The following is a 24,790-nucleotide window of genomic DNA, read 5'->3' on the forward strand; positions in this document are numbered from 1 at the left end:
TCGGTGACTCAGTGTGCAAATATTCAAATGTTTTTTTTCATTTAAATCATTAACTGGCCATTTTTTGGGACACTTTTCTTCGTAGTGAGTGATCCATTTTCTTTTTGCTTTGTCCCATGGACAGATAATTTCCTCCCGTGCATTTCCGATTGTGTGCAACCTGAGCACTCTAAACCATAACAGTGTGATGAGGGAATGAATGAGCGCTGCCCTCTCATCATAGCGGTGGTTTGTTGTGCAGTGGGTGGTGCGAACAGGCCGGCCCCCGTTGGCTGGCACTCACCAGCCTGATGTTTCCAACAGCCATTTTATGCTCTCTCTTTCTCTCCACCATCATGGATCATGGATTTCCATTTTGTGCAGGTCTGAGCTCAGCTAAGCAGTGTTGGAAAGTTGGCAAATTGTATTCCCTGAGAATAAGGTGTGTGTGTGCGCGACTGTGCGTGTGTGTGTGTGTGTGTGTGTGTGTGTGTGTGTGTGTGTGTGTGTGTGTGTGTGTGTGTGTGTGTGTGTGTGTGTGTGTCTATGTGGGTGTGTGTGTGTGTCTATGTGGGTGTGTGTGAGCGAGAGAATGAGGATATATGTTTGGACAGGTTGAATTCTGTGGATTAATCAGAACGGCATTCAAATTACTTAGTAGAGGGCAAAATACTATTTTATCTGAAGTGAAGTTTATTGCCTGAGGTCTGGGTTCAGCAGTAGTTCACTTCAGATCAACTTTTAAGCTCCGCTAGTGACGGGCAAGGGATGGCGATGTCGGTCCGTCAGTCCATGCAGCACTTAATTTGTAATCAAATAATATCTTGAAAACTACTGGCTGGATTTCTGTGGAATTTGCAGTGCACCTTTATGTTCTTCAGAGTCTAGACTGTAGTGTACGTAGCACCACTCTTATGCCAACAATTCCACTGGCACACAAGATATTTCAACATTCCATGAATCTTGCTGAGCACATTCAGGCCCCCCCACCCCTAGCCTGGCCCAGCCTGTATGATTTCTGGTCTAGAGGGGCGGGTGTCGGTCGGACAAAAGCGGTGGATCCTATTGGTCCACCGATCTGAGCGTCGGCCCCCGCCCCCCTCCTCCCTGGTAGAAATGGCGGAGAACACTGACGTCACCAAATTTGGAGAGACGCACCTCTGCACTATTAACAGTTAGCGAAATACAATCCTGTATGCCAGATTTTCCAACGTGTTTCCCCAGGTTTTCGCCGAATGCGAACGAAATTCGTCCCCCCCCCCCCAGAGGAAGAACGAGTCATCCCATGCCCTTTCCTCTAGCGCCACCCTCAGGCCAAAATTTCTACTTTTCACACATGGTATTACATAACGAATCGCACTGACTTTAGTGACCACATGGCCTTTCCTAGTGCATTCAGACTGGATCTGATGGAAATGGTGTCACTCCATTCAAGTTACAGTACATTTTGTGAATGGGCGTGCCTGTGTCATTTTGTTGTGCAAAACAAGCAAACAGACTATGTGTTTACCAGAGACCGATTCTGAAATGGAACAACAACAACAAACTTCTCCAACTGGGTCCTGGGCATGAATGTTGCTCCGTTCACTTTGGTGAAACGTCACTTGAGTTGAGCATTTTCAAGTGCTTGATCGTGCATATCACAGTTTGTATCGCTTGAGCGGAGATGCTTAATGTCACATTCTTTACAATGTATTAATGTTGTCAAGCAAACTGAGTTGCATCCCATCTGAATGTACCCTTAGGACACAATGTTCTCATGCTGTCTGTTTTACTACAGAGTTTCTAAATGATGCTGCATTATTTTATTTCACTTTAGAAAGCTTTTGTTGTGTACTACTGTATATACGTACTGTATATCTATCCTTCATTTAATGCTATACCCCCCCTCCCCATTTATAATATTTCTGTCAGGAACACCCTTGTCATATTAACTATTTATTACAACAAATGGAATACAGTTACACACGGCATGATGACTCCGCTCTCAAGAAGCACCTTGAATTAGCCAAGAAGCATGCTAAGCTAAATCTGGGAACGCAATGCTGAAATCCCCCATGGGTGTACCAGAGCTGGCCCAAATTAAGACACTGCATTGAAGGAGTGAAGGAGTGTAGGAGTGAGCCATATTTAAATGGACAACCTAAACACTTATTCAATCAGCAGACTGACAGCTGATACAGCTGGGTGTCCTGTGTCCTGCACGCGATGCTTCATTAGAAAAAGTTTAATTTTATTTTTCATTAGGCTCTTAAAATAATGCTGATCCCTCTGAGTCACAAGAATTTGCTACGTGAGCATGTGTTTAATTAGTTGGTTTACTCTTCTGTTCAATTGGTTCTTTACCCTTCCAAGACTGGGGTTTTTTTAACGGTTTGGAAAAGGCCTAATTGCGCTCCATAAAACATGGTATAAGTATGCAAGAGACACACTCCTAGACTCCTGGGTTGTTCTTGGACACAGTGCTGGTGCCTTTTGCTATTAGCTCAGGTGGCCAAAGTTCGTCATTGCCTTTTGTCTCTCTCCCTTTAGTTCTCTTACCCTCTCTTTTGCAATGTCCACCCATCGTCTTAATGACTTTGGGGGTGAGATTTGCAGGCATTCTCGGACAAGGCAGCCACTGTGCAAGCAACGCCAGTTAGTAGTGCTGGAACAAGACGTGGGTGCTATTCGATGTACTGTATGGGCTATTGGCAGGAGAGGAGGGGCAGCAAAGAGGATGTTTTCTCGCCTTGGATTTATGGCATCAATGTACTGTAGCTTTGTATTTATGGACTGGAAGATGAAAAGAATCCCTTGTTCCTCTGTAACCATCTCCCTCCGACTCTGAATGTGCCCCTTCAGTCCCACCATTCTGTCTTCCTGCCCCGTCTTGCATGACATCAGGCTCCTCCGGACGGCCAGTGGGGTTCACATGGGCGAACACAAGGAGTAGCTCAGTGTGGTTCACAGACAGGGTGGTGGAAACGGGTCCGAGCTGCTGTTATTAGCTGGAGGACGTACTGGACGCACTGGAAACGCCTTTTCACCATCATGTTAGATCAGAGCAGCATGGACGTAGGAGACCCCCTTGGAGACCGCTTCTGGAGGAGCTATAAGAAAGGTACGACCACCGACAGTTCAGTTAGTTCAGTTAGTGCTTGAGAAGGTCAGGTGGGAAAGGAATAAGGTGAGGAAGCAGTAAATGATTCTCCCATTGGTCGGTTTAGAGGCTTATGTCATAATTAAGGGGTGTGGTCATGACTCCACTCATCGTTCCTGTCAGTCATGTTGTATCGTAAATTTCATAATGGAAGTCAACGGGGCTATGATCTAAATATTGGATGAATATTGGTCATACATCATAGACGACTGACGTCATACTGTAGGTGACTTATTTCACAGGCTTCTCATTGAAGTCGGAGATCTTCTGCAATAGTAATGTATGTGGTTCTCAAGATCCACATAGAAGCTAGTTTTATAGCTTTGTATACTTTCTTTATCCGAATATATGTACACATGTAAATCCTGCACGATCCCTCGTTTCTGCGTAGCTGAGCGTGGACTTAAGCCTGATTTATACTTTGTTCCGTGTTGGCGTCGTGCGCCGGAAATAGCCGATCTACAAGCTCCCGGCGCACCACGCCTGGCTGCGTTGTGAGCTTTTAGATTGGCTATTTTCGGCACGCGGCACTGACGTGCAATGAAGTAACACGCGATAGAGCTCTCACAGAGCTTGGAACACAGGAGACGAGGGCTGTTTCAAATCTGTGCACATCGCACTGCTGGAACTCGTTTACTGCACACAAAGACTTTTTGTTCTCCTTCACTGTTGTTTATATAATTTACCACCAAATATCTGAAATCCGATACCTGTTGTTTTTTTCACGTCACAAATGGTAAAGTGATAGTGGTCTTTTGAACGTGTGGCACCACTGAAGTACAGTACAGCATTTACCCCACAAGGCCACATTGAGTATGGATACCAATCTAATTAAAGTTTGGCCTACAGTAGCCCTATTGTGGCTGGAAGTGAGTTTCCACTGGGCTGGTCATTGGAGCTGTAGGGGGCGTAGCTTAGTTGGTCACCATATACCCAACACCTGACAACTTGTTAGACTGAGAGAGAGACAGGGGTGGCGGGGATGGGGGGGAAGGGTGGTCAGTTTATGGAGGGGCAAGGGTTAAGGATGAGTGAAACTTGGCAGCGTTTTTGGGTGCCAAAGATTATTTTTGGAAGGCAAGGGGGACATAATCTGTGACTACACTTCTTTCCACTCTGGAAAAGGAGAAGTCAAAGTGATCCGTGACTTGCAGAGTTTGGAATATATAAGCGAGGCATGTCGTTTTTATTTTACCTCAAGCACATGCATGTGTACTCTATGCCTGTGTATGCCAATTTTCCACTTATAGGTAAAAGAAAAGAAAAATAGGACTGCAGAGAACTTTTGTAGGCATCTTTCGTCAGCTCCCGTTGCGTAGAATGGGACTATAGCTCCACAAGCTCTCTATTATGTAACAGCCAAACTTAAGTGTTGCATGAATCTGAACATATTTATGAGCTACATCTGGAAACGGAGTTAGTTGGCTTAGGTAAGAGAACAGCTCTTAGTGGTCTCCGATTGAATTTCAGCACAGAACTGATTGTACGAATTGTTGCTGTTGAGTGCACAATTTATCTCTATTGTTGGTATAAGTGGTTAACTGACACAATATAGAAATGACAAAAATGAACCACTACAAATTGCAACAATAAACTTTATTTTTTTATTAAGATGGCAGATTATTTTACAAGATGTTCTGGTGTTGTGAAAGACATTCCCCTGGTCAATAAATCAATTTGCATGTTGGAGAGAATGATCAACATGCTTCACTATAGCTCTGAGGCCCCACTGAGCATGTAAGCAATGCATGCAAGCCAAGCACACCAATTCACTTCAATTCATCCATGTTTTATCTCACCAGCAGATCATCTCAAATTAGTTCCCGGACAGTGCAAGCGGGTTAATCCCTGCTGTTTCATCTTGCATTTCAAAGGCCTACTCCCACAGCCTTGCAGTGTGCTAATTCTAAAGTCACGACTGATTGTCATGCCAACATCCAGATATTATTTCAAGGTGACCTCAGGAAGAAGCTGACAACGAGCTATGTGGCATCGATGAAGACACTTTGTGCCATCGTCTTTCAATTACTGCTCACTGTGCTCAGTGTTTAGGAAGCTAATGCAAAATGTTGCAATGAATCAGCATTTAACCTTTACCCTCTGCTAAAGCCCACCAGTCCGTTTCATATTTCAGTCGGTTAGTTAAAAGGTATAGGTTAAAAGGTTCTTTTGAAAGAACACCGGGTGTCAGGTTGCTTTAATCATTCCACACACGCCAAGTACAGAGAGAGGGTCAGTGGACAGTAGTAGTGTCCCAAAATATAGAAATGCTACTATACTGTATCTCCTGTAGATAAAATTATTTGCTTGAATTTGTATGCCTCTGTTGACAGTTGTCCATCTCTCCGTCCATCCCAAACGCAGTAATGCAGTATCTCAGGAACGCCCTAGAGGGAATTCCAAGACATTTGGCACAAACGTCCACTTTGACCTAGAAGTAATAGATGGCCAAAGGTCAAGGTCAATGTAACCTCACAAAACACGTTTGTAAAGTCCTTCAGTCTTCAGAGTCTGAACAGCCAGTAACGGGTCCATTAGTATTTTTTCTTTCATCTTGTTATTGTATTGTTTTAAAAAACAATACAATATAACAAGATGGAGAAAAAAAAACATGACGCAACAAACATTACACAATCTTTAGACATATTTTACACAGAAGCAGAAACAAAACAACTATATTGTATTGTTGTGTCTCTTAGGAACATGTCCACCAACATGTACCTGTATGATGAATGGTAAATAAATCCCTCGCAATTCTTTGTGGCACAACCACGATGCAGTATATCTACCGGTAGTTATCATTTCACCAAAGACACCATAAAGACTGGACATGAAAGCAGGACATCAACAATAAGGGCATTTTATTGACATAGCTGTCAACAGACTAAACAACCGGACCAAAACATCAGATGTTCCTTCGTGGCCTGCATTGATCCCACCAGACCTCACAGTACCGCTCCAGCTGCTTTCAGTAAACTCTATCTTTGAGAGATTCCTGAGTGAGGTGTTAGTCCTCTTACACGTGTCAGCTCTTTCAGAGAGGCAGCTGTCCCCAGGATGAAGCCGGGTCAACCACCCAGACTCACCAGGCCAACATGTTCGATGTAAAGACATTATGAGACACTTTCATTGACAGAAATGTCAGTCACGCTAAACATCTGAATGTTCACGTGCCTCTTTAATTTGTGATTCAAATACGTTTCTCCAAACATGTTTGTGAGTGCTTCTCTCTCTCTCTGCTTCTATTTGCGTAGTCCATACCACCAAATGGATTTATTTACACACATGAATTGTGTTCAAGAATAAAGTCTTCATTTTGCACTCAATTTCGATTTTCCTGCCACATGGCAAAGTACTGTACAGTAAGAGGCATAATTATTTCCAGTTGCTCCTGTTTATTTAGAAAACTCCAGTGCCTCGTCTGTATTGGCCGAGGGAGGGGAGGGAGTCCATTTTGAAGCCCTCCTTCAAACAGAGCTGCCAACTGTAGCTATTGTAAATCCTGCTTGTCAGACGGACCACGCCACTTCTAATTCCAAGACATCATCAGTGCACAGTAAAAATCCAGCGTTAATTTAACGCAGGAAGTGTAAAAAGGGAACGCTAGCCATGAGGACCATTTTAAAACGTCCAGCGTTAAATTAACAATCTGGATTTTTACCGTGTACAGTTCGCTCATGAAATTGAGACACATGGGTCAGATCACAGTGGAAATGTCTGATCGGTAGTTTTATTCCATATTTTCTATACTGTAGTGTCTATGGTATATTGAGCTCGCTGGTATGTTTCAGCTTCAATTGAATTCTGAAGAGGACCGTTCATGTGGATTCATACAATAAATAGCCTGTAGGAAAGGTTCTGCTGACCTTTGCTTTCTCTGAACTCGGCCGTAGTGACTCAGGTCTGGTATCAGAGTGGAAGGCACGTGTGGTGTAGTGTTAAGCCCACAGAGGACATAGCCTTTACGTTGGGCCGCTAGCCAAGCCCCCACAGTCGGTGCCGACGGATCTATTTTGGGAGAAGCTGAAGTGCACTCTCTTACTATATCTATTGAGACCCCCTTTCCCTTATGATTACATTTGTAATCATAATCTGTCTCAATCATATTGCCACACATCATACTTCCATTTGTGGGTGCATATGCTGATCCTCTGAGTCATATTTGTGGTCTGTTTAGACAGTTATGTCCTATCGTATCGAGCAGGGGTTTTCAACTGATTGTGAACGAGGGACCACCACCCTGACTTAGAATCAACCTGGGGACCACTGTTGTGTTGGGTGGGGCTATGGGCTAAGATTAGTGCTTTTGTACCCCTTGCTATGCATCCCATGTGTATTGAATGTCTACAACTTGTCCGTAAATACATGGGCGGTCATCATATAGGTTACCAGGTCATTGAGTTCACTGTTTCTCAACTAGTGGAAAGATTTTTTTTTTTTTTAATCAACAAATCCTATACATTACTAAATGAATGGTCAGTCAGGGACAACATGCAATGCTTCCATGGACCACCAGTGGTCCACGGACCACCTGTTGAAAACCCCTGGTATAGAGCGTGCAACCCCCACCCTCCTCTTTGCATCTATTTTTGACCAATCACTCAGCAGATAATGGCAATCAAATTACCAACGTCCACAGCGTGGTATAAGAAGGCATAAGCACAGCCACAGTCATGGTAATGTGATAGGGACTGCGATAGTTGTTAGGGTACAATTTGCATTTGAAAGATGCTCTTATCCAGAAGTGAGTGCAAAAAAACAATTTTGACACGCACACACGCACACACACACACACACACACACACACACACACACACACACACACACACACACACACACACACACACACACACACACACACAAACCACATTCATATTAAATCAAAATATGTGAATAAGTTACCAACATAGTAGTATATCTGCATAATATAACTAGTCAAAGTACTGTAGGTCAGCACTGACAATTGACTGGGCTCTGGGCCAGTGTAAGGCCCTGTACACACATATCAGACGAACATGCTCTGTGCCGTCCGTGTTTCATGGCGGCCTCAATGCTTTTCCAATGAAAGTCATGTTGTTTAACCAAACAGTTGTGTTTGATGGGGGGAGGGGGGCAATCAAAGTGTTTGGTCAAACCACGTGACTTTCCATTGGAAAAGCATTGAGGCGGCCATGAAACACAGACGGCACAGAGCATGTTCGTCTGATATGTGTGTACAGGGCCTACATCCCCAACTTCACTGAGCTCTTTGTGGACAAACGGTCAACGGTGCATGATTTTTGAAAAATGGCTGCCTTTTTCTTTTCACTTGGTTGGCTTCATTTGCATATGCTCTTGACTTTCCTCCTTCATAGTGAATTTAATTAAGATAAGTTAAGATAAGATTAGATAGGCTTTATTGTTCCGAGGGGAACTTTTCCATGGACACAGACAGTATCTGCTGTTACAAATACAATGACAACATACAGTTGAGTGCATGTATACATTCAGTACATACAGATAAAATCCAGTACAAACACGGACTGCCAACAAATTGCACACTGCCCATGAATGACACTTGAACTGCTTGTTCTGTGGTAACCCATTGTTACCTACACACTGGTAATCCATTGTGTAATCAATGCCATCTTACTTATTCATGCAAGCTCTTTCCCAATCCAAAGTACTCATACTGTACATGCACGCACACACGCGCACCCACACTCAGAAATACCAGTTTGACAGTTCTACAGCCACTCTATGATAGGCCTTGGCATGCCATAAAATATTTCTTTCAAGGCACTTAAGGATGTACGGTACGGGACTTTTGAGAATGTTTCCGCAATCACAGGGTTCTTGGAAAAGAAATGGCATCTCTCAGTAGGGACATATACAATGTTCATAAATCTTCACATACCCTTCTGGCTATAACAGTCAGGATAATTATAGGACACACTACTTGCGTTGCGTGAGGGACATCGCATGGTACATCTGGTGTAGGTGGAGCAATTAATGGTAGAAACCTCTGCTAGCGCCTCCTAATCTAAATAATTGGTCATCAGAGGCAAATTCGTGCTGTGAGAAAGGAGTCTTTCTCATAACAGTCTCAGTAAACATATACGTAAAGTTTATAACCGGCCTGTAGACACTTCCCCAGCTGGGAAGTTTCATACAAACCTTGTTGGTTAGAAAGCATGTATTTAAGGTTCAAGTTTGACAGTTCTTTATTGTTGCGTTTTGTGTACGGGTCGGGTACAAATGACATGTTGACTCCTAGGACAGCAGCAAAGTAACACGATGAACGGAAAACATGAGAAACAAAAACAAGCTGCTATACATTATATAATACACTATGCCAGTGTGTAACTGTAACATTATGAGAGCATTATGCAACTCTAAAAAGACCACTATGCTTTTACTGTAATTACATGCTGTTATATTTAATATACTGTATGGCTTGCGGGTGAAAGCACCTATACTGTATTTCAAAACTATAATGCCTGCGGATTAATTTGGGCAACTTGACTGCTTGCTGACCAAAGGGCCAACATAGCCAAATAGATTAAGGAGTTTGTTTTAGATCACCGTAGGTTTGTGGACGACCGTATGCAGAAGTGACAGCGTCATCCAGCTGTCCAAGAGGGACACATTTATGGACATCCGCTGCACCGCAGCAGCGAAACAGGATATTTGACTCATTCAGACCTGGCTCACTTTATATGGCTGTTGCCATGGCAATTCAAAAGAAAACACTTTCCCACCAGTGTTTGGATGTGCGTAATGGCCTGGGCGGCGATGTGGTTCCAAGCGGTGGACGTATACTATGCATCATCGGTACTGCACGGCCACGGCAGCTTCACGCACTAAAGTCCCTTGAGCTCTTTAACTGCTTCAGTTTCCACTCCGTCTGCGCTTTTGCATAAATGAGAGTAAGTAATTATGTTTTCTCCCTGTCCCACTATCATCTCCTGTCCCAGTACGTCTGGTTAGTGGTAGAGTCCTACTGACAGAGAGATGAGAGCGAGACAGATGGACAGAGTGATCTAGGGGGATAGAAATATGATATCATGTTCCTTAGAGCTTGGAGAAGGTTAGCTAATGGCTACAATGTACACTTCTTTATATAGTTGTGATTGTGGGTTCCCACTCTGCAGCTATATTGAGGTAAACTATCAGCCAGGGGAGCACGACTTTAGCACTTCTTACAGGCAATTGCATCACCTTAAAGAGTCACAACGGGAAGCATTGGTCATTCTCTATATATTTTTTTCCCCACCTGCCGGTTACTCATGACCCACAGAATAAACACAGATATGAATAGGCTTGAACTTGATATCACATCTATTATTGGATGCATTCTACAGGGCTGGAAATAAGCTACAGGTATAAAAGGTTTGTAAAATGTGTGTATATATATATAGAGAGAGAGAGACCATTTTACAAGATCAAGGTCTTGTGTGTCTTTTCTTCAAATGTCAGACTGTGGAGCACATCATAGGCAAAATGTCAAAGCACATCGCTGTCTGACACGTTAATGCTCACACTGTGTTTAGAGGGAAAGTTGTCCAGTGATATCCAATAGGAGAGGTGCAAACTGGACACCTTGAGGTTAGTGACTTACTGTATATGAATGGCCTCGTGTGTCTCGGTGTAGGATAACACTGTCAAATCCAGAGTGTCCGTTTGAACTCAGAGAGTGCGTGTGTAGAAATGAAGGTGTCAGTGTCAGTGTCTACACTACTACACTCTCACAGTTACATTACCTCTCAGTACTTTGCAGTGTACATTCATACGAAATAGGTGTGTCTCTCTTTCATCACTAATCTCCCAGTAGAACAACCCAGTCTTTAAGAGTTTGTGTGTGTGTGTGTGTGTGTGTGTGTGTGTGTGTGTGTGTGTGTGTGTGTGTGTGTGTGTGTGTGTGTGTGTGTGTGTGTGTGTGTGTGTGTGTGTGTGTGTGTGTGTGTGTGTGTGTGTGTGTGTGTGTGTGTCTGGCAAGGGGAGGCGTGTGCTTGCCTGACATGGTATGTGTGTGTAAAAGTGAGGTGGGCGTCTCCGTAAAAGTCATGAGCACCACAGAACGTGCGTGACCATTCTCCATAGGTGTGCTACTCCATTCATTTGACTCTGCTGTCATTCTTTCTGTCCAGCATATCGCTACAGTGTGTCTGCTTTTTTACAAATATTTGTATGTCCTTTTTCCTCCTCGCTGTCATTAGTTTCATTTTATAAGAAGGGCTCATTTTTCCATGCCAGCTTCTCTCCAGCATTAGAAGAGAAGGAAGGTAGGAGGAGCTGTACAGAGTGTGTGGCGCTCTCTCTCTCTCTCTCTCTCTCTTTCTATTTCTCTCTCACTCCCTCAGTTACACACTCTCTCTCTCTCTTTCATTCTGTCATTGCCGTCTCGGCAGCACGGAGCCTGTTCACTTAGAACAGCACATTCTGAACTTTGTTTAGAAGTCTTCCCGCTGAGGAATATTATTTTTCTTCACCGGGGAATCGAGGGGAACAAGAAGAAGCTGAAGAAGAAGTAACGTGAAGAGAGAGGAAAAAAAAAAGGATTTATTAATAGTTTTTCTTTTTTTAATAACAGTTGAAAAGCACGTGGCAGCTGGTTTTGCCACTGGACCATTACACAGTCCAAGGAGTGAGATCATCCAGTTATTACTCTGGTGTCTGGTTCTTTACTGTTAGTCATAGTTTTTGAGGAGACAAACAGTCCTTGAGCACGATGGTGGCTGGAATGGTGATGCCCCTTAGGGAGCTCAGGTCCATCTATGAGCTGCTGTTTCGTGATGGTGTCATGGTGGCCAAGAAGGACAAGAGGCCTCAGACCATGCACCCTGAAATACCAGGCGTGCGCAACCTGCAGGTGATTCGTGCCATGGGTTCCCTCCTGTCTAAAGGCTACGTGAAGGAGACGTTTGCCTGGAGGCATCACTACTGGTACCTCACCAACGAGGGCATTGTTTACCTGCGCAACTACCTCCGCCTGCCTCCCGAGATCGTCCCCGCTACCCTGCAGAGGGTTAGGAGGCCAGCGGCCACCCTGGCGATCGCCCACCGGGCCGCGCGGGTCCAGACCGTTGAAGGTCCCACCTCTTATGTTCCCAAACCAGGGGGCAAAGCCGGGGAAGAGAGCCACGAGGCATTTACTGAACGCCAAGGATATCGCCACAAAAGGACGGGCGACGGAGAAGAAGAGGGCTACTCCCCGCGGACCCCCAGGTTCAGGGGTCGTCAACTTTCTGCCGAGCCCGTCAGACCAAAAGCATCGTGGGAAATGGGGGACCAGGCTCAGCCTCTACCCAGGAAGGGGAGGGGCTTCCGCAGTGAAACGGCAGTGATGGAGGTGAGGAAAACTCTTGAAGTCCAAAGGGAAAACGCTCAGGTGATCCAGGTTCATAAAACAGCCTCAGCACAGGAAGTTTCGCAGACAAAGGCAGCAATGTTAATACCTGTGGCTGCAGTGGCTGCAGGTGTTGCAGCATCAAGGCTTTCTGATGGTCCCCCTTCTATCAAAGCCAATAAGGAGAGGCCCAAGAAAGCTGGGAAAGAGGCTCCCATGCAGCCAGAGGCTGCTGCCATTAAACAGGTTATCTCAGCAGCGCCTGTTGAAGAGGTCAAAGATGAGAAGATGAATGGGGAGGTGTCAGAGGAACCCATTAAAGCAGACAAGATGGCTCCAGCTGAACATCAAATTGCTAAAGAGCAGCCTCAGAAGGCCATAAGTGGCATTACTCAAGAAATCCCCAAATCCCCAGTTGAAACTGCCACAATCAAATCTGTCACCTCAACACCCCCCGCTATGCAGCTGAAGGTAGAAGAGACCAAGGAAGAGGGGAAAGTACCAGCAAAAGCATCCTTTAAAAAAATCGACCAAGAGGAGGCTAAGAAAACTGCCAAAGTTTCTGTCACTCTGGGGACCTCCGCTCTCCCCAATGAAACTGACATTAGCAAGCCAGCACTATCTGCTGATGTAGTCCTGGTGGAGAATAGCATTGAAGTTAAGCTGACTCAAGAGCCTCTTGATGTTAAAAACTTCGAACCCGCTGAAGTGCCCAAAGTTGCTACGGTGACCGTCGCCGAGGAGGCCCCGAAAGTGGCTGTTGATACAGCCATTACAACGATGACTACCTGTATATCGGCACCCACAGCTCCTGTTGAAGAGTGCAACAGTGTCACAGAGGACACTGCAGAGATACACACACTGTCAGACGTGAGTACTAGTGTTACAATGACCTCACAGGTCATGCAAGCTGAAGAAATAATACCAGTGTCTGTGGAGAGCTCCAAATCCGCAGTAGATGACGCTGTGTTATTGCATAATGAGCCCTCTGCACCCCAGCACAATGTTAACATCATCACCACAGAAAGGGTTGTGGAAATAAATACAGTGATGGAGGGGGGCTCTAAATCTAAAAAGAAGAAGAAGAAATCTAAAGACAAGGCCCTTGATGAGGTGACACAAGATGCAACCAAGTCTCCACCACTAATTTCCCCACAAACATCACATGTATCTGCCACCATAATGCCTCTACAAGACAAAAAGTGTGAGGTTAAAACACCTGTTGAAATAGAGATAATACAGGAAGTGGCTGATCAGGTTTTGGATCAGAGCAATGCTAAATTAGGACCAGCTCATTCAGATCAACTCTCTGCAGTGCCCCCGGTGGAGGTTACAGTCACTGCACCGATGGCAGAGAATGTTGAAGTGACCAGTGTACACAAAGTAACACAGGGACCACTATTAAGCTCAACTGATGAGGTCACTGACTCTAAGCTGACCTCAGTGACCCACACAGAGACTGTGAAATTTGAGCAGGTCACAACATTAACTCAGGTGAGAGTAATGACCATGCAAAAGACGGTCAAAGTGGAGCTCACACAAGAAAGCTCTGAACCTGCAGAGAAAGTCTCTGCACAGCCAGTAGAGTCGCAGGAACTTGCAGGTGAGCCTGAGGCTAATTCTCCAGCAAACATAAACATAGCTGTGGAAGAATCCTCAGAGGCAGAGGATAAGGGGGAAAATCAAGCTCCAGCTCCAGCTCAAGTCTCAGAGACAATAATTTCTGAGACTGTCTCCCCACCTGCCACAAAGCCACTAACATTCACAGAGGTGATATCTGTGCCTAAGGCCGCCATAAAACAGGGTCCTGTCAAGGGCCCTGAGCCAGCAGTGACGGATGGACCCAAAAAGATCTCTGCTGAAGGAATGTGCAGCGAGGAAATCACACAGGCAGCAGCTGCTCTCACTGAGGCCCAGGCAGACAAAGGGGAGGAGGAGCCAGCCCTGCTCTCAGAGAAAATCAAGCGGGAGGGCCAGAAAGAGAAAACATCCTCCTCCGCGAGGGAAGAACCCGCAGCCAGAGAATTAGAATTAGCGTCAGCAGCAGCAGAGGCAGTAGGAGCTGAGCAACAGGACAGCCCCCTCACCGAACAAGGGGAGCCTCCCATAGTTGTACAACAGTCGGCCACTCAGGCAGCCCAGCGCAGCACAGAGCAGAGGGAGAAGAGACTCTCCGTGACTGAGGCCTTGGAGCAGGAGGAAGACAGGAAGAAGGATCAGGACACACCCTCTGTCAGTGCCACACCTGCAGCCGCCCAGCCACACCTGGGGGACACCTGTCAGCCCGTAGACCCTGACATTGACGAGGCAGCCATGAGGAGGAAGATTGTAGTGGTCGAAGAGATAATTGAGGTGAGGAAAATCGCCAGTCCTGAGGAGGATGGGGGTCAGTCGCCACCTTCACCGGTGAAAACCGATGAGGAGGGAGAGGAGCTGGACCTGGATGTCCTTGAAGCGCTGGCTATCGAGCGGGCGCTGCTGGCAGGGGCAGCAGCATGTGGCATACAAGGAGCCTCACCTGACGAAGAGTGGGACCACTCGCTGGAAGACCCAGAGGACAAAACCTGGCCTAACTTCATAGAAGGTAAATGACTTAACTTCCTGTCCTGCTTGCTGCATGTGATGTCACTGCTGTTGGTCGGGTTAACGCCCCTTCTTTGAAGTGTGTGAGGTTTGTGTGTATGGGGGGTGAGTTGTATGCTTAGTGGGTTTTATAGCCTTTATAGGTTTTGATATATACAGTAGTTATAGTTGATTGAAGTTACATATCACAGAGCCCATCCTTAATTAACAGTGTAGTGTATTTTTTTATGTGGGCTGGGGAGAGTTTCTCTTTGGGAAATGTTTCAGTGAGATGAGAGTCAGTTTAGATACGGCTGTATAATTCCAACATATATATGTGAATTTACTTGTGGTATTGGTGTCACTGTGATACTAGGGAAGTTGCTCACGCCCTAGTGTAGAATGCCAGATGCTATGCATTTTTACAAAGGCAACAAGACTGAGATTCCTCTCTTATAGACAACCACAGGTGAAAAGTATGTTTATGTTATCCACAAATAGCATACAGTAGGTGGTAAACAAAACATGCCAACACTCATCCTTCATTATCCCTCAGCACATTGATGTGCTTTTAGTGGCAATCATCTCTTAATTAGGAATTTATACTTCTAAAATCACTTTTAACAAAGTTAGGACAACATTCTAGCCATTAACTCAGCTTTTATCTCTCTCTCAGTCACAGCAGTATAGTCTCAAGAGGTAATTGTGTTTATATTAATTGAGCATTCTGAGCTCTCTCACAGACAGCAGTATGTCTCAAGAGGCATCTTTTGTCTGTTTGCCAGCTGAGATGATCCAGACATTCAGTAATTCCGACAAGGTGGAGCTGTGCGAAGCGTGCAGCCTCGCCTGGTCCCTGCAGAGATAGACTGGCGTGCTGGAGACGAGGGGAGAATCAATGACAGAAGGGGGGTGTGGTGCTTTGCTTTTGGGAGCCTTTCTCCACTTTGCTCCATTAGGCCTGCATGTTCTTGGCACAATGAGTATGTTCCTGGCTTTCTACCCTCTCTTGGGTAAGATAAGACTGGTCTGAAGAATGGCCCGGGTGCCCCCTCGCATGTTACGCAATGTTATCGTTAGGATGTGGGGGTTGTGTAGATGATATATTATCGTAACCTGCCACGGCCGCCTGCAGTGCATTTTACACTCCTCTCCCCCGGATTGGAGAACCGACAGGAATGTCCAGAAAATGCTTCTGGTGCACACTAAAATGTCAGAGTTAATTTAACTCTGTGTAAAAATGTATCTGTGATGTTGACTATTTTACTGTGTGTATTGGCTGAAATGAAAGTACAAATCCCTGGGTTTCACTTCTGTCACACACACTGCACAGGGTGAATCAAATTGACACTCTGAATCACAGTCTTATGACTGGACTCGAGTCCTTTAATAAACTTCCTGCTAAATAATTTGGAATTTGGATTTTTGCATTGGATAGAGTGGATAGAGAGCACCGCACATGGGCGTTGCCTGTTGTGGGTGTGAGCAAGAAGAGTCTCGAAGTTGGAACAGTTTGCTCATAGTTCTTTGGGTGTGTTTGTTTGGTTCCACACGTGATAGTTCTGCAGGTCTGGATCTAATTAGCTCCCTTGTTCGTGGATCAATTTTCAGTGTTAGTCATCAGGAAAGAAGTTATTCATTCTGATGTTAGATATATGGTATTAAAGCCACAGAAACAGCCAGCAGAGGCACAGCTTATCATAAGATACAACTCATATTGTATAATTGTATTCATTAACTTAAGGCCTAATAATTTAGGGCATCATTAATATGTAATGATCACATTCTAACTGCATCCACAACAAATAATCATAAAATACAGTGGCCAGAATACAGTGTGTCTCTAGATGAAGACACCACTTTAATCTAAAGTCACATAACAGCTGCAGTACCATCACAACAGATGACCACTCCACACTATTTTAACTAACTCACTGCTGACACCTACTGTCTGCTATCAGTCATTGTCAGCCAGCTTTGATAACCATCTGTACAGACGAGATTTACCATACTGGATTCCTGAAATTCCTATCAACACTTCATATTTCTATAGCCTTAATGTGCTGTAGCTGTGTTTTATGATGTTGTCAATCAAATATATATATAATACAAAATCATATTCAAGATAAGCTTTTTTTTTGTACAGAGACCTAAGTCACTAGGGTATCCATGGTATGTTGGCTAATTGAATAGCTGTCACCAGAATCAGCCACACCCTAGGACCGCGCTTTGGTGGTTTAAATGAGGCATCTATCAGTAATAGCCATGTGGATACCAGGTGCATTTTGGTCAAGCTGGTCACATTAGCTGGTGTCTTTATCTGGAAACATTGCTTCTAAGCTCCTTTTCCAGAAAACAAGTGTCTCCCAAGTGTGAGATTCCAAGGACACGCTCAAACCACTTTGTCGGAGACGTTTACTGTACCAATGGACAAAGGGCGCCTGTGACATTGTGTCACTGACATTTGATTACTGATGAATGAAGCGGGCTGTGCGCCCTCAAACAAAAGCAGGACAACAAGTAGAGTTTGTAATGAGCCCGAGGCGGCATTTAAAGTCTACCCACCACACATCATGGCACCAGGGGCTATTAGAGCAAGTCATATCCCAGACATGCCATTTAGTCTGTATTTCCATCTCTGAAAGTATGCCCAGTGCATTTTTGTGTAATTCATCAAATGCTAGCTATACTCTCCAGCGTGGTCCCTTTCATTACAACAGAACATGATTGTTTATTTTCTCATTTTCTGGTTGCCGTGACTCACCCCAGACCAATCTCAAATCCTAAATTACGAGCCTGACCTTTCCAAGGTGAAAAAAAAAACAACAACCAGGGGACGGAGTCCTGTTAGACGTGTGCCCTCTTATCTATCAATAGCCTGTGTTGTGGCTCAGCAGATAGCCGCCATTGCTGTGTGGGGCTGGCAATCTAGCCACTGTTTTGCTCAAAACATAGTTAACCAGTCTAGCTGCTTAGGCCTATCTCTTACTGCTGACCCTACTATACCTTTGAAATACCATCTAAAGTTCTATTGGACGCATCATGAGATGATATTTCAGGATAGAGGAATAGAGAAATTGAATGTAGAGAAACTAACTAGCATAGATTAGCCTGGCTAAATAGCTACAGTACATAGCATAATGTATAGTATAGTGTATTATTAACTCTGACAGTGTAAAATGGACACAAATTGACCCATTTGTACACTTCCAGAGAAAAATATATTCCCGTGTACACAGTGTACGGGGCCCTAGCTGTGTATAATTCTCCAGAGTGTTAACTGGCACTTTGTATTGCCTCTCGCTGGCATCCACAGAGGAAAAAGGCTGCTGCAAGCAGCTTTAATTGCCGTCCAGTAGAATCTAATGAGCTCTGGCTGGCCAGCGCCAGAGAATGTGTGGGTAAACTGCTGTAGCTAATAGAACCATCTGCTGCCCACTGTAGGCACAACGCAGTGGCACAGATCGATAACACATGGCTTATATTGAGGATTTGGCCACGAGTGATTGGGATGTTAGTCATTTCCCATGGTGCATTTCTAATGTCGGTCCTAACTCCTATGTCAACACAATGCAGAGGCTTTGTGGTTTGACTAATAAAAGTTGCATGCTGGAAGATTGTTTAGCTTTGTGAGCTTTATATAAGTGGAAACACGCAGAGTTTGCGTGTGTCGTACACATACTGTGACGCACACACTCCCGCCCTCCTACTGACGTCTTCCACACATGTTAGAGATTCTGCAGTGTGTTTATACTTATTTCAAAGCTCAACCTATAGCGTTTGACTTTTACCACGACCCTCCAGTGTCATGTCTTTCCTCGGGAGATGTATAACACACTGTCTGCCAGTTCATGATCGATTATTAACGGGAGCAGGACCTCAGGAAGATTTACTGTATATCATAACCACTCCCATATTAGGAGCCTAGGTTAGGTTTCTGTGGCATAAGTGAGCCCATGAGGAATCTCTTTCACAGGGCTCAAGTTTAGAACACCGTATGGGCTATAAGGGCAAACATGAAAGATGAATGGATTGTGGCAGTAGCAGTAGGTCATGGGTTCATGCAGACATTTGAGTATGCCAGCCGTGAGTGTATGCCATGGCATGAACCTCTCTGTCATTGTATAGCCGCCTGCGCTGCACATCCCAATGCACATCCAAACGCACATCCGAACTCTGTGCTCACTTTCATACCTGTTCAGGAGAAGAGACTAGGGCCAGCTGTTCTCCTCCAGAAACTGAAAAAACATACTTAACATTACAGTGAAATGGCATGTACTGTATTGTCTGTCAACACTGCAATTTACAGTGCAATTTACAGGTTGAACGTGCTATTGTTAGAATATGTAGTCCATTAGCGGGCTCCCAAAAGCAAACAGGGATGAGCATTAAGGGAGGTCTGGGCCTCACACCCTGCTAAAACATCCTCCGTCCATCTATCATTCACTACAACAGGAGTTCCACTACTGACATCCAATCCAACCAGGTCAAATTGTGCTGAAAGATTACAGTTCATTCATTATTCCTTATTACTTATTCATTATCTCCTTCCTCTGTTGCTATCATTTGTTTCTGTTTCGATTCAGTTCCAACGTTTTTCCCCTAATGACATCCGATTCACAATCTCAGACACAAACGCGTAAGCTATGTACCGTATGGCACCAATGTGCTTTCTGGCACAGCAGGATTTAGGTGATAAATCTATTGTAAGTATGTGCTGACAGTATGACTCTGCCATATGGTCATCACGCTCTATCTCACTCTATGGAGTCTCAGATGGTGTCGGATCAGTGTCTCGGCCAGGTGGAGACCTGTGACTTAATCTCACAGAATATGTCCCAACGTCATTGCTCAACGAGGGGGGACAGTTTGCCTACGTTTCCCTGGGAATCTCCAGGGACGACATGCCGCCAAGTGGCCGCCAGTGAGCTTCCATCAGTTGCTAAGTCTGACACTGTGTGATCATCTGGTGGATATTTATAACTTGCATGTAGCTGCAGCCCTCTCCCCCGGACCACACTCCCCTCTCAGCCCCCGGGACCCTGCCCCCTTGTCAGTCTGCCGCCCCTCTCTCCCCCTGCCCTAGCAAACGGTTAGGCCAGCAAAGAGTACACTGACAAGAAGAGGGGCAACAGGGCAGTGGAGAGTGAGTGAGCAAACAGGAGCCTCTTCTTCTCCCTCCATTCCCCCCCTCATTTCTGCTCTCTCAACGGCCTCCTCTCTTTCTTCTTCCCGTCTTTTAAATGAAGATCATTCCTGGTAGGTTAACAAGAGTGGACTTGCCATTGTGTGTTTATCTGTGGCCCTTGGCCTGTCTGTCATTCTGGCTATCTGTTTTTAGTTTTCTTAAATTATTGCTGACGGATTGATTTTTGGCAGACACATGTGTGTGGAATGTTTTATGTGCTTATATTAAGAATATCGTTGGCTGGCTTCTTTTAAGGTTTCTTTAGCCTACTGTATGTGTTGCTGCCTGTCGCCGACCCTCTACCTTTAAAACGTGTCCTGCTGTCCTTCCAGTCAGACTGACATCTGATAGACATGTGCATCAACAACAAGCGGGTGTGACTTAAAGAAAGACATGTGTGTCTTGTGTGTGTGTGTGTGTGTGTGTGTGTGTGTGTGTGTGTGTGTGTGTGTGTGTGTGTGTGTGTGTGTGTGTGTGTGATAGCTCTCTATGGTTGGCTTGGCTATTTGCGATAGCTGTAAAAGCAGGGCCACCTGTTATTGTCTCGCATAAGCAGTGGGCATCTGTGAAAGGCCTGTTTGTTGTTGTTGATGTTGCGTGGGGGTCTGGTGGGAGGCGAGAACAAACTTTATAATGTTAGGGTATCTCAGTGACACGCCACCCATGGAGTCTTGTGTTCCCCTACGGGTACGCGGAGGAACTACAGGGGGTGCATGAGAGAATGTGGACAAATGTTACATTCAACCAAATTAAATCAAAAACGTGATTAGTAAAACTGTTGCTGAGAGAAAGCAATACTTGCTTAATGCTTGCTGTTTTATTTTGAACATATTGACTGCATTATTTTGAACATATTGACATCAAAACTTGACTTAAATGTTTTGGCCAACGTTTAAATTAAATCTTGAGACTTGAGAGGCACTAATTGCTCTTTCACTCCATTTCCTTTTTAATGTTGAAAAGTTGTGTTAACATTCATTCATATCATCATTATGCTAGTATGGGTTTTCCAAGCAAAATGTTGTTCTCGAGTAAAGGGAGTACTTGGATTGAGAAATGAGGGAAAGAGAGGGTACTGAAGCCAAAAGCACTTGTATGGCAATGTGGTCCAAGAAACTAGATGACTTTCCTATCTCTGAGATGTTAGTAGTTTTGACTTGAGATATTCATTTCAGTACATGTTGCAATCACAGTGTGATTTAATAGGATGTAACTATCTGGGGATGAGTAAGAAATGGGATGGGAGGATTTCACCAGAGCGATGGATATTTAACATAGTTGTTGGGGCTAGGTCAAAAACAAGCATGGCTCACCTAAGGTACAGTATGTGTGCTTGTGTGGGCTGTTTGACACATACCAGAACACTTCATAACAATTAAGGAAAATTAAAGGTTATTATTCAACACTTTCTGTGGAAACATGTCATCTACAGTAGCTCCGACTAGTTGGACAGACTGTGAAAGTTATCAAATTCATAAGCATAAGCAGGAAATAATATACTGTATCTCTATGTGGTAAAGATCCCCAGGAAACATGAACTATAGCTGATATGATCACATGAGTCAGAGTTACATCAAATAACTCAGTAGGAAATAGGAGGAAATGCCTTTATTTATTAAAAGGCAACTGCCAATATGTTTCGACCTTGGAAGGTCTTCGTCAGAGCGAAGTGAAACAATCAAGCTGTGAACTGGAACCGCAACATTCTCTTTTCAGAAATTAAAACTTGAAAAAGAAGGAGGAGTAGTAGTGGATTCTCAGAAACGTTTTTCGTTAATCCAGATGATTATTTGCTGTGCCAATCATATGTGTTTGAGAGTGCCACGTGAACACTGTGACTAGATAGGCTAATAATGAAGTCTGACAAGCCCATTGTGAGTGGAGTGTACTGTAAACCCTCTGACACACTGACATTTAATCACACATACGTGACGGATACTCCTCTGTACGTTAGGCGGACAATACTGAACAATGGCTCTGCGATGAAGGTCCAGAAGAAGCAGAAAGGGAAATCAAGTAAATAGTTCCAGGGTGGAGAAAACGGGGGGAATTCTAACGGGTCGAATGGCATGTCCTTTTTTTAAATTCCTTGCTCGTCCCCCTTAGTCATACTGCCCCACCCGCCCAACCTCACTCCCCTTTCACCCGATGCCCCCCACCCACCTGTTGTCGCAGCCAAATCTTGTCCCTTCGCTTATCAAGGTCCTAATGCCGGCAAGCCTCCCAGGACACGCACTCCCCGCCCTGGTGGTTTTGGGGCACATAATCACCCTCATCATCGCAGTCTGGCGCTTGAGAAAAAACAACAGGCAAGGTAAGAGATGCAGGATGCATTATGGGATGAAAACTGACCTTTAGGTTCCCATGGAGAGGGAATGCAGTGGATCAACTGGAAGCTGTGTGAGCCAATATTCTCCTCCTCTCTCTCTCTCTCTCTCTCTCTCTCTCTCTCTGTTGGTGGTTAACTCTATACTGCCTGTAGTTTTGTGCTGACACATAGTATTATTATATTTTTGGTGTCTTAAGGGATGGGGACAAGAAGGGAAAATATTCATTCATTCATTCATTCATTCATTCATTCATTCATTCATTCATGTGTTCATTCGTTCATTCATTTATTCATTCAAACAGGCCTAGTGGTTGGAGATGGCTGTAATACACAGTGTACTTCTCTGGTGTGAATCATAGCAGTAAATCAACTTACTTTCATGACTAAATATTGACAGGTCAATCATACATTTTGATATGTAGCACTAGCATACAGTAATGTACACCTACCCAGGCCACACGTCTTCGTGATTTGACATGATGATTTGACATGATGATTTGATACCTCAGACATGTACAGTAGCCAGTGAAGATACCACCACTTGTTTCTCGTGCCAATGCGACGTACTGCCTGGCGATTAAAGCGACTGCCAAAGGGATTAGCCTCCATTACTGAGACTGCACAGTAGGCCTCCAACTTTGTCTAGCATTTGTGTGACCTGAAAGTGACAGTCTGGTATGGCAGCCTCCCCCCCACCCCACCCATAGCCGGTCTCTTCTGCACCTTACACACGTACCCAAACATTCACCGACCACTTTTTGTTGCATAAAAGAGGAAGTCGAGTGCTGGTTCCCAATGTGTCTACGGTCTAGTCACATTTGCTCTGTCTTGATGTGACACACATCAAGACGTTTGTGTGAGACAGGGCGTCTATAGTTTGTGTTTAATTAGGATTAAACACTGGGTGTAGGTGATGGCACAGTGCACCTGTCAGGTTGGAGACTGTCGCAGTACACCAGGACCTGCCGCACCCTGAAATGTCAGACAAAAGTTCAGAGAGAGATGAATGCACAGGTGTGCCCGTCCGTTGAACGGTAACACTTTGATCTCTCTGTTATGTTTAGGTTGGATTCATGTCATGTCTGTGAGACATGAGTGCCCCGGGAAAGCAATAGGATCTCACACTGTTAATGGCTTTATTTTTAGATTCTGCGTATGATTACAATTTTTTTCTCTAGGCATGAAAATGCTACCAAACTTGCCTTAATAATTTACTCTGTCTTGGCTCGGCGCACAGTTAATTTCAGTTCAAGTACAACATTCTGTCAAATCAATTACTATTTAAAATTCAATCATAACAACAACAGAAAGTGTGGAATGAAATTCAGTGTGTTAGATTAATTAACTATAGAAATGATCAAGAAATGAATGTCAAGTATTATGATTTATAGTAATTGGATTGAACAATCCAGACCACTGGTAAGGTCCTTTAAGACTAGTATTACATGTAGGCTTTCCTTGATGATATCTTGACACTAGTCGATATGTGCTCTTCCTCATGTGGAACAAGGTCTATCAGTTGTGCATCAGCTGTATCAGCTGTCCATTTCCACTGGCACTATTTCAGCACGATGACAGCCCTGTCCCCCGTCCCCTCACTACCACCTCAGCTAAAGGCGTCAGAGGAGCATCCGGATCACATGCTAGGCCCTAGAGTCTAGGAGGGGTTTCACCATCTTCTCACTGTGAGAGCTTAGCACGTAGTCAGGTGTACTGTGTTCCGCTGGTGGTCCCAGAGGTGAGAACATGGACACATGCACTTGCACACTCCTTTGACCCTGTTGAAACGAGGTCAGCTAAAAGGTCGTGAGGAAAGGGGAGTGGTTAAGTAAAACTGTAAACACTCTCTCTTTCGCACAAAAGTTGCACCACTCTGCATTCTGTCCGTGACCTCTGACCTCTCGGTCAGTGTTTGTTTGCCAGTTCCCAGGTAGCCATACATGGCACGTTGCCCCTGGGGGTACGCTAGCTAAATATACCGTATTATTTTTTCTGATATGCTCAGCTCCTGTGCGTGTCTTTGTAAACGCATGCTCGTTGAAGGGTATTATTATAAAGCGTGGGTTTTAAAGCCAGGCTTTTAATGGCCTGTTAGATTGCTTTGCATAACTGGCTGGGGAGGGATTTTCCTAGCTAGTTCTCTCAGGCAACACAAGTTGAGCAGGTGCACTACTTGGCTAAATCAAGCTCACATTCTTGCTCATCACAGAATGTTTGTGGATAAAGAATGTGTCAAGTCACTTAAATAAATTGCCACCCAAG

At 44.6% G+C, this 24,790-nt stretch overlaps 1 protein-coding gene across 12 annotated transcripts in view; it reads left to right on the plus strand.

Annotated features, from left to right (window-relative positions):
* plecb (plectin b) overlaps positions 1–24,790 on the plus strand; it is a 119,077-nt gene that overhangs the window by 28,878 nt on the left and 65,409 nt on the right. For 2 of the 12 annotated variants that reach the window (XM_083761878.1, XM_083761879.1), the window contains exon 1: positions 3,016–3,082. The exons of 2 other annotated variants lie outside the window; for them this stretch is intronic. In XM_083761878.1, coding sequence (XP_083618004.1) covers positions 3,031–3,082 — 52 coding nt within the window. In that variant the 5' untranslated portion in view covers positions 3,016–3,030. Of the gene's footprint in view, positions 1–3,015; positions 3,083–11,287; positions 15,034–20,131; positions 20,271–22,207; positions 22,514–24,790 lie in introns of those variants that run through there. 8 more of the 12 variants (XM_083761877.1, XM_083761884.1, XM_083761885.1 and 5 more) reach the window with 5 other exon arrangements.

Source organism: Protomyctophum parallelum, assembly GCF_964188405.1.
Source record: "Protomyctophum parallelum genome assembly, chromosome: 3".
Taxonomy (NCBI): Eukaryota; Metazoa; Chordata; class Actinopteri; order Myctophiformes; family Myctophidae; genus Protomyctophum; species Protomyctophum parallelum.